The sequence below is a fragment of the Haliotis cracherodii genome, unplaced genomic scaffold, assembly GCF_022045235.1.
Source record: "Haliotis cracherodii isolate W230 unplaced genomic scaffold, xgHalCrac1.p SCAF_23, whole genome shotgun sequence".
Taxonomy (NCBI): Eukaryota; Metazoa; Mollusca; class Gastropoda; order Lepetellida; family Haliotidae; genus Haliotis; species Haliotis cracherodii.
The window spans coordinates 7736490-7747027 of record NW_027266279.1 but is presented as its reverse complement, the minus strand read 5'-3'; the positions used below and the strand labels follow the sequence as shown (position 1 = coordinate 7747027).

The 10538-nt window shown below is 38.5% G+C and overlaps 1 protein-coding gene across 1 annotated transcript; it reads right to left on the bottom strand.

The window, feature by feature from the left end:
• Window positions 1-2103: 2103 nt before the first annotated feature.
• Window positions 2104-10538, bottom strand: LOC139471610 (uncharacterized). The gene is made up of 6 exons (XM_071253990.1): window positions 10320-10538; window positions 9755-9820; window positions 9049-9134; window positions 7540-7657; window positions 6278-6336; window positions 2104-4624 (listed from the first exon to the last, which is right to left on the bottom strand). Exons 1-6 carry the CDS (start codon window positions 10530-10532, stop codon window positions 4519-4521), a joined length of 648 nt encoding a protein of 215 aa, XP_071110091.1. The 5' UTR covers window positions 10533-10538; the 3' UTR covers window positions 2104-4518.

The following is a 10538-nucleotide window of genomic DNA, read 5'->3' as shown; positions in this document are numbered from 1 at the left end:
TCATTATAATTACACAACATCTTTGCAGTCACTGATTCACCACATGATGACTTTCTTGTGGGGAGGCATGTCCAGCCAACAAAAATAGTTTTATTTTTCAAAACCTCATGCAAAATATGGATCCATTTTTTATTTATCCTAGCTCCCTCAGTGTCCTATGTGCCACAATGCCCTGTGCTGAGTAGCCGGAAACTTATAGCCCTGATTATTTGTTTATTTTTGTCAACACCCTGCTCCTGCTCGTGGTGAGGTGAGGTGAAATGGGGTTTAACGTCGCGTCCAAGATTATTGCACTTATATAGCGACGTGCATGTGTGTGTGGCTGCTTGTACTGGTCCGGACTGATGCCGATTAATAGTGCTAGGTATAGGTACCATGCCACAGTTTAACATGACACAGTATACTGACTCCGAGCCAACCAGTCATTATTTTAGCCCCTAAATGCCAACACCAGACAGGGTAACAACAAGTTCCATCTTTTGATGTCTTTTGGTATGATGCAGCTGGCGATCAAACTCTAGACCTTCTGCTCTCCGGGCTGGACGCTCTACCGCTAGACCACAGAGGCAGTCTCGTGGTTTTTGTCGGTGGTAAACACTGCATCTCTTTGGGATGTCCTCCCACAACCAACAGTGAAATAGATGAATTCTGTTCAAACCGATTTTAAACTAAATTCACTTACCCACTATTACTCGGTGGCTGAGTGGGTTGGCGATTAGGTGCCTCACCCTGGCAGGTGTGGGTTCGAATCCCGGATGGGACTCAACCCCCCCAAAAGTACTACAATTTGTACTTTACTAAGAAAGTGTAATCCCAAATATAATATTTGTTACATTTGACCACTTTCTAAATGGCATTGTGTATTCAATAATTCATTCTTTTGTTTGAAAAGCTTTGCTGAAAGTTTCTGTATAGAAGCGGCAATTATGCTGTGAAATATATGCTTCACGATAAATATTTCTGTGACTTAGTTTAATTGCTCTCTGTCGCACAAGGCGCCACAATTTGCGGTGTCAAATACTGATATGAATCGTAAACAAGTTATCACAAGGGGTAAATACATTTGTTCAGTGTATGTTTAGGAGTTTGCTTATTTCTTCGAATAGAAAAACAACAAAAAGATAGCCCTACTGGTGTCCCTTTGGTAGACTAATTTTACTTATGTGTTGTTTGTGACTGTAGTGAGTGAGTGAGTGAGAGAGAGGTTTTATGCCGCTTTTAGCAATATTCCAACAATATCACACAGGGAACCAGAAATGGGTTCACATATATGACCATGTGGGGAATTGAACTCGAGCAAATGCTTTAACCACAAAGCAAAATAAATGCCTGCCCATTATCCCAAGGCTACTTTCTTTTCTGCCTGGATCTGGGGTCTGGAAAATTTAAAATCCCAATCGGAAATTTGCATTTAGGCCACGCCCCTTCAAAAAGCGTATTTTAGTATGATTTTTCACACATATTACAAGTTGTTACGTATTCATAATATATAAACAATATAAACACTGATATTCATGTGGTTTGTTGTTTTATTTACATACATAAATAAAATATTAATAATAACAAGGCCATACTTTTCCCGTATCATCTATCGGCTGACAGGTTTTGATATCTTGGCTATCAAGGTGTTGCCGCTGTATAAAAGCTTGTCAGTGTAGATAATCTTTATTGTGTTACAACTGCAGACAGAAACAGCTCAGTCATAAATGTAGATAATGTCCGGTCTAAATTTAAGAATGTACGGACAGAAAAATTCAAATGTCCGGTAAGCAATATTTTAAACCGGACATTTGAGATTCCCAATCGGACATGTCCGGTGCATATGACCGTTTCTGGACCCCTGGTTTGGATAGTGAAAATAAAATCTTGATAGCATGACTGGCTTGCTGAATTTTCTATCTTGCGAGCTATAATAATGTTATCAAATATGACCGTTTCTGGACCCCTGGTCTGGATAGTGAAAATAAAATCTTGATAGCCTGACTGGCTTGCTGAATTTTCTATCTTGCGAGCTATAATTTTGTTATCAACTGGCAAATATGAAATGTTGAAATGGGAATACCATGAAAAAGTGTAGGTATTAGCAGTTAAAAGAAGTCTGGCTCCTCACATAATAACACTTTATTCCATGTACATATACACCACAATTAACACATATACTCCCAGATATGTACATACACAGATGTTCATCATTGGCGGTAGGGTAGCCAAGAGGTCCGAGTTGTCTCCCCTTGAGCCATTACAGCCTGTACCACACCTCGCAATGACCCGACAAAATAACAGTGGGAAACCATGAATGGTCTCCACACAGACTACTCAGGTGTATGGTCTGACAAGCCAACACTCTAACCTCCTCACTCTTCATATGGGAGCAACCATATAATTTTCATGTGTGTGTGTTCTAAGAAAATAATCAAAACACTGTTTTACACAACATATCTTTAATGTGGCTCCCATTGTAGAACCGAAAGGAAGTCCCCTTTTGTTGCAGACTAATGTCCAAAGAGTTTTAAAAAAATTAGCACCAGTTTATGTTGGAATTAGTAATTGAGCTCCTCAACATGAAACGACATTGAACCACCCCTGAAAATACAAAGGTTGCTCCCCATAATATTAAATGTTGATATTTAAGTCAACTGTTCACAAAATGTGATGAAAATCAATTGCTTAATACTGATTTACAATTTCGACTTCCATATCTTTGTTCATATGAATAACACTTGCATTTAAAAGTTACCAGATAACGTCTCTGATGGTTACCATGGTTACTGAGTTAGTGTCTCTGTCAATCTTGGACACGAACCAGTGACAAAGACAAAATACAGAGTGACAAGTACCGGTAGCAATGATGCAACTTCACAGAATGAAACTGTTTCAACACAAAACACAGCCATCAATCAATGAAATACAAATCATATATTTCTCCATTTCATGATATATGTACACAATATACACAACTAGGACATTCTCTTACTTTACCAGTATTCTCTCCAATATGTACACAAGCCAGCCAAGAAAAATTGTCATTTCCGTTTGTATCAAAAGTCTGCAATTCCCATAGGGTATACCATGTATAACAGAGTGTTAATTATATCGCAATCTCACTAAAATCAGATCTAAGTTCTCGCTGCCGCTAAACAAAGATCTGAGGACATCCCATTAAGGGTCACGTCAGAATGACCTTTTGCTAACCTTGACCTCCCACTGAAACGACTAACAAGAAGTTGACATCAGCCTATTAGAAAGCAGCTTTCTCAAGCTTCACGGCACTCGTTTCAACCTGGCGACTTCCATTTCAGTCTACTCTTGAAAAATATGTTGACACAGTTCTCGATTAAAATTTTGAAAAATGAACAAGCAAACATTCCGGAATGTCTTATATATGGCAATGCTTCCCACGTACTGTGCAACGCCTCTTCTGTTCAAATGTTTATCCCACACAAACAAGTGATAGACGTTCAGTCGTACAGGGCCGTAACTGTTCGGAATATCCCGTGTTAACATTTTTCGAGGTTGTGTGATTAAAAAACACATTCCGACTGCCACTTTCATGATCTGGTAAGCGACGCTTTGATTGGTCGGATGAAAGGTCGTTCTGACGTGACCCATAATGGGATGTCCTAAGATCTTTGTTTAGCGATAGCGAGAACTAAGATCAGATTTTAATGATATTGGTTATATCTGTGATTGTTATCATAAGGAGGGTCTCTGCTCCAAGTTCTATGGTGTCAATTATCATAATCAGTTTTTGTTTGTTGTCTGGTTTATGGATTCCCCCCCTAAAAAGTTCAATTCATTGGGGGAAAATTTATATAAGATTCTGACATGACAAGGCAAGGTAACCCAGTTGTGGTTTCTACCGCTCTGTCAACACTGCATTTCTTTCATGGCAAGTCGTCTCAATACTGTGTTGCAAGATTCTAGAAATATGGGTTTTTCAGATTAAAAACAATGTTTTATTGGTCTGTTTTCAGTCATACGTTTTCTACTTCAAAAGTTTTTCGGAATGGCAGTGATAAAAATATTCTTTTAGAAACTGATAATTTTTATATTTTAATTGTATTTCGATTTTTTCTCAGTATTTTGGGTCGGAGAATCCACAAACCAAATAAAACAAATATTTTCAAGGTTAAAGTAAGTGTTCTGGTGTTGATTCCATCAATTTACTGTATATTGTTGTCTTTTATCACATGCCTGACAGCATGAAAACCAGACAGAGCCAAGATAAACATTAAACAAATAGTTCTACCCAGTCAACACACCACCAAGAAATACCCTGAACAGCAAACCTCAGTGCAGCGTTTGACATTTAATGCAACCCAAATTGCCAACTTCAGACAGGCATTCTGAGTTGGGGGCACACATATACATATACATATATATTACAAAATAAAGCCCACAAAAATTGTTTTTCTTTCAGAGCAGTTTGTGGTGTCAAGGTGGTTGCCTGAAACTAATTGTCTTTCATGTGTTCCCATGACAACCACGCTGGTTCCATCAAGACCACCACCCAATAGTTCATATAGGAAGAGTTTTCTGTGCTGTGTTTGAAGTCGCCGAGTAAAATATTTTGGTGAAGAATTTGAGTCCCGTCTGCCCCCCTGGAATGTAGCTGATGATGTACCTGTGAAGAAATGGACGCAGGATGAGGAGGCTGGAGAGTTGGGGATTGGTGAAAAAAGTTCAATATTGATCGTGGTAAAAATAACAAAATCTCTGATCAATTAACTATCAATCATGAATGAAAACAAACAACATACATTTAGAGTATTCTGTCCATGTATCTGTATTTTTCAACAGAAAATATAATGGCAAAACACTGAGATTGTATTTCAGGGTTAGAAATTCCTTGTCTTTCAGTCTGTGTCTAACACTTGACTGAACCATGTGAACTGTCAGCAGCATTTCTTTGTACATTTTACTGATGTCATATAGAATTTGATCAGTTGAGCTTACTCCACTGAACACAATTTTACCAGACTTGGTCTCTGCACTAGTGGTTTAAGTGCCATGGCTTGGTTTAAGTCATAGAGATATGGTTCAGATAAGTTCTCTGTGCTAATGGTTGGTTGGTTGGTTGCTTGGTTTGGTGTTTTATGCCACACTCAGCAATATTCTAGCTACATGATGGCGGTCTGTAAATAATCGAGTCTGGACCAGAAAATCCAGTGCTTGATATCTTGAGCATCGATCCCCACAATTGGGACTGATAACATGCTTCAACCAAGTCAGCGAGCCTGACCACCCGATCCCGTTAGTCGCCTCTTACGACAAGCAAAGTCGCCTTTTACGGCAAGAATGGGTTGCCAAAGACCTATTCTAGCCCGGATCTTCACGGGTCCTGTGCTATTGGACACACTTAGAAATAATGGGTTCTTTACCATGTTAACAACAATACAGTCTGACAGTGTTTACTATATAGAACTAGTGACAGATGTACTTTCACACAAATAAACATATAAACACATTGAAAATGGTGAACATGTGTATGTCTTAAATGTATTCTAAGGGAGACAACTCTTACAGACCTTTTTCATAATCTTCTAGTGTAGTTTTCAAATAACCATTGGATGTGCCATCCTTGCCAGTCTTTATCTACCTTGGGTTTTCAGTCAGTGGTTGCCATGGTGAATATCAGGAATAACAACACTGATACATGCTATAGCACCCTGAATGTTCCAAAACCTGTGCCCTTTAACACCTTGGTGAAACCCACAAGCACAGGCATAGCGCTGACAAACCAAGTACACATAATCAGGGATTCAAACCCACGATGATAGTTTCCTGGAGTGTCTAAGGGATGCAACTCTGCACAACTAATAGATGCCTGAGCCGCCCATGCCTCATATAGCCATGAAGATGGATAGTATTGCCAATATAATGGAGTAATGGCATTGATAAATGCCATAGGTGTTAGAATTTATGCACATCATGATTTTTCAGTGCATTTCAGCATTGATGCAGTATTTTCAAAGTCAAACACCAAAATTCTGCTGTTTGCTGCATGCGAGATATAAATACACAGTGCCATTTAAAAAGTGTTCATGAGGGATAGTTAAGCAAGAACAAAGCCTGACCATGCTGATTGGTCCATTTTTACAAATCAATAAATATCAGCCAATCATATGATGACATTAATAAATAGGTTATCTATGGTAGCCACATATGGCTATCATCCTCTTGTGTCCTTTCTGTATCATGATCTGTATCAGTGACTGTATCCCAGCCCTACCAAACTTATCCAACATAAATATCAGATACACAAAATGGTACCCACCATACTAATGCAATGACTTGAGCAATGGCAAACAGCACTGTAAATATTGTACTCTTCACCTGCAGAGGTAAGAAAACTATGTGTTACAGGACAGTTATACGAGGTACTTACAATATATATCATTGTATTCATACATATTATCGCCCCGTTCCAATAAGCACCCCCTTAGCCAATTTCTCAACCAATCTGTAAGTAATCTAAGTCTGAACAGTTGCATGACCACGATGACAGTCTGTACTTGTTTGTTTCCGATGTTTCACAGAAACACAGCAGTGTAGTAAGGATAATAATTGCCTTGTAATATCGAAAATGTTTAGTTTCATCGATGTCAAAATAAGTTTATTTCGTACTGCTCAATCTCTTGACAACAAGTTTTGACTTGTGTATGGATTTAATAAGCGCCCCATGTGTGTATTTTAACAGTGTGTCAGCGGTTTCCCGAGGTGTCAGCTTGGTGAGGGAACAAAGGCTGAAGTAACACAGGTCCAAGATGGGGGACCGCTTGAAGACCACATGTTGGTTGGTTGGTTGGTATGTCACGGCCCGTTTTACGGCATCCGGGGTCCGTCGTAAACATCTTTTCCTCAGAAACCACTGGACCAATGATTTGTATGCTGTTTAACGCCGCACTCAGCAATATTCCAGCTATATGACGGCGATCTGTAAATAATCGAGTCTGGACCAGACAATCCAGTGATTGATATCACGAGCATCGATCCACGCAATTGGGATTGATGAACGTGCATCAACCAAGTCAGCGAGCCTGACCACCCGATCCCGTTAGTCACCTTTTACGGCAAGCATGGGTTGCTGAAGATCTATTCTACCCCGGATCTTCACGGGTCTGAAGACCACAAGCACGGATAACATGGGATAAGGTGCCAACAAATCAAGGGCAAATCTGGGATTCAAACCAACAATGATTGGATTCTGGTACTACTAAGGGATGCAACTCATCCTTGACTGTCCAGGATACTATATCTTCATTCCATTATGATAGTATCTAGCCTTATTTCAATCATAAAAAGACTTTTATTACATCATATCTTTCGAACTAGGCACCACACCTGAAGCTTTAGCAGTGCATGTGACCAGAATTTTTATCATAAATAGAATTAAATAGATAAAAATAAATGGAATAAAAAAGAATTGAGATAAAATGATCAAGCTGGTTTTCAACACACTGATTATTCACTTTTTCTGGAGTACAAATTGTTTGCGTGTCATCCTTTTCACCGTGTTGATATATATGATATACTCACCCACATAGCAAAGTACAGTGTTAACATCATGGTTCCAAAATAGGCTGCCGTGAACGGCAACCTTCCAAGTGAGCAGAGATGCTTAACATGATGAACAGGGCCCCACAGGAATGAGAAGCTAGGGAGAAATACAACAGTTACTGTATTACAACAAACATGTGTAATAGTGTAATACCGTATATGACGTAATAAGCACCCAGAGCACTCCCAAAATTAGAAATAGGGGGCTCTTATTAGAATATTATTTTGGTGGAGAAAGCAGAGTTGAAAGATAAATTTCGTGGTTTATGCTGACAGCCTGAAATGTTATATATGACAGATATACTTTTCCAGAATTTAATTGCCCATAATTAAAGGTGCATATAACACACGAGTGCATATTATACGCGAATGAATAAGTCTTGTATACATTGATCAATCTAAAGGGGAGCTAATTGGGATTGTTCAATAGCCAATATATTAGCAATTATCGCTGTGGGCGCTTATTACGTCGAATATGGTAATACTAAAAACCATGGTTCCTTTGTCTTTGACTGTGCATTATCTAGCTGAATTGTTATTAAAACACCAATTGACTTTGACTAAACTTTTTTTCCTTATAATTTACCTTGATGATGGAATAATTTCACGAAACTGCCCATGCCATTAAGCCATCACAATGTAAATATGATTGTGCAATTTGTTTTTTGTTTAACGAAAAGTTCAAGTTGGCCTAACTGCCTCCATGGCCTAGTGGTAGAGCAGAAGGTCAGGGGTTCGATCCCTTGACGCATCATACCAAAAGATATCAAAAGATTGTACTTCCTAGCACTCGGCATAAAGGGGCTAAAACAAGGACTGGTTGGCTCAGTATACTGTGTCTGAGTGGGGTATTTATGTTAAGCTGTGGCATGGTATCTCAGTGGGCTCGCACTATAAAACCGGCATTAATATGCACTAGTAGAAGCAGACCGACACGCACACACATGTGCATGCACCCCGCTATTTGAGAGCAATAATCTTGAACGCATGTTAAACATGTTAAACCCAATTTCACCTCACTTGTAAAATCCTTCAGATTTTTATGAATGTTACAAGGGGTAATTTGAGTCAGAGTCAAACTACTCGCATGGAATTTTCAATTTCAGCTGTATCACGACAGTTTGTTAATTACTGAGTATGGGTCAGACAAACCAGTGGTTGACATTATGAGCAACATCCCTCATCAGCATGGAATGATGACATGCAGTCCACCATGTCACTGAGCCTATCGCCTCTCACATGAACCATAGCTTACTTGGGACAAATTCTACCCCCAAATCCTGACAGAAAGGGCTTAAATTTAGCAAAAGTCTGATAATCACTAATAAAAGCCTGGAAGAACTAGGGACATTTCCCAGTGGACTACTATTTTTACCATTAGGTAAACGGCCACTCTGAAGTAGATCATTTTATCCGGACAAGTGAAAATACAAAAAAAATGAAACCTGAGGGAGTCCAATGAATAATGGCACAAACTTTAGCTCTCACCTGGAAATAATGAACAGGCTCCCAAGAGAATATAGTAAAGCAAATTTCCTTGCTTTCATGATCAGCAATGGTATGTAGAGACTCGCCTGAAACATATGATACAAGTGAGTAAACATTATCAACCTGATAAAGAAAAAACATCAAGGTACCCTACATTGCACTGGCCTCAGCATGCTTAAAAAGCAGACGAAACTTTTATACATTTTTCTGTTTCAGTATCAACCAACCAGGATCATTTGATCAGAAAATAAAATGAAAATAGTCTTAAACATATTTTGATTTGACTCACAGCTGTATCTCTTATGGATGTTAAAAAATAATAAGATACAAAATCATAATCAATTCACAAGTCATGACCAACCACTGCAGTACATAAACATGATGAAGTATTGTCAAGTTTTCTAATCTATGCCATGTATGAATATGATATGAATGTTGTGTCTGTATATATAGCACTATGTCAAGCAGCATATAATGATCTGTACATGTATAATGGGTTGGTATCCCGTTTACATGACTAAAAACACAATACACAGCTTATCTGGAGCTCTGCAGTGAACAGGGTGAAGCGGCAAGCAAATATCTTTCTACCTGTCCCACAGAGAGTGAAGCGCTGATTGACTTGCAAGTCATTCAATAAACTCCAACTGACACACATTTCATAACATAGGCAGAGAGTGTAGAGAGTAAAAAGAAAATTCCTCACCAGTGACATACAGAATGTCCCCAATAGTAAGCATGTTACAAATCCAAGAATTCTTTGCTTCTTTGACTGAAAAGGAATCAAAAGCATATGAACAGGATAAATACAAGCATTATCTGATTATCAGATGTGTTCATAATCATACATGATGTACAATTTGTTCTCAATCAACACCAGAACATACTTTAAGCATGTTAAGTTATGAGGGGTTAACAATCAGGTTAAGCAGTTGATAAAACCTACCAAACATTATCGATTATGGCCATTGTAACATATTATTATGGTTATGGGAGTTTTGAATTATGCATCTAAATAAAGAATGCTTCAAAAACATCTGACATGTCTTTTCAGAAAATCAAATTGATAACATATAAAATTGTAAAACTGAAGTTTACGCATCATAATAACACGTCATTTGGTCATCAGCCGTCACCATGGTTACATAACACTGTTTTTATGCGAACGTGTCATCCGTAAATGAGTGTTTGTTTGGAGAGTTCTGCTGTTCTCCTTAAATAATTTACGGCATATGTTTGACTGACAATAAACAAATATGACAAATACTAACCAAACTTGGCAACAGAGGATCGCTCTGTGCCTGGGCGAACCAGTTCCCAGATGTGTTAGTAGGGCTTGCTTCGTCAACATTTTGTTTCTTAAACAATCCAAATCCCGTAAATCCTGATGATAAACTCGATGATGTACTTTCACTCTTTAGAAGTGAATTAGATGACGATGATCGTGACAGGTAATCTTGCAGACTTTTATTGAGGTCAGCCATGTTGTC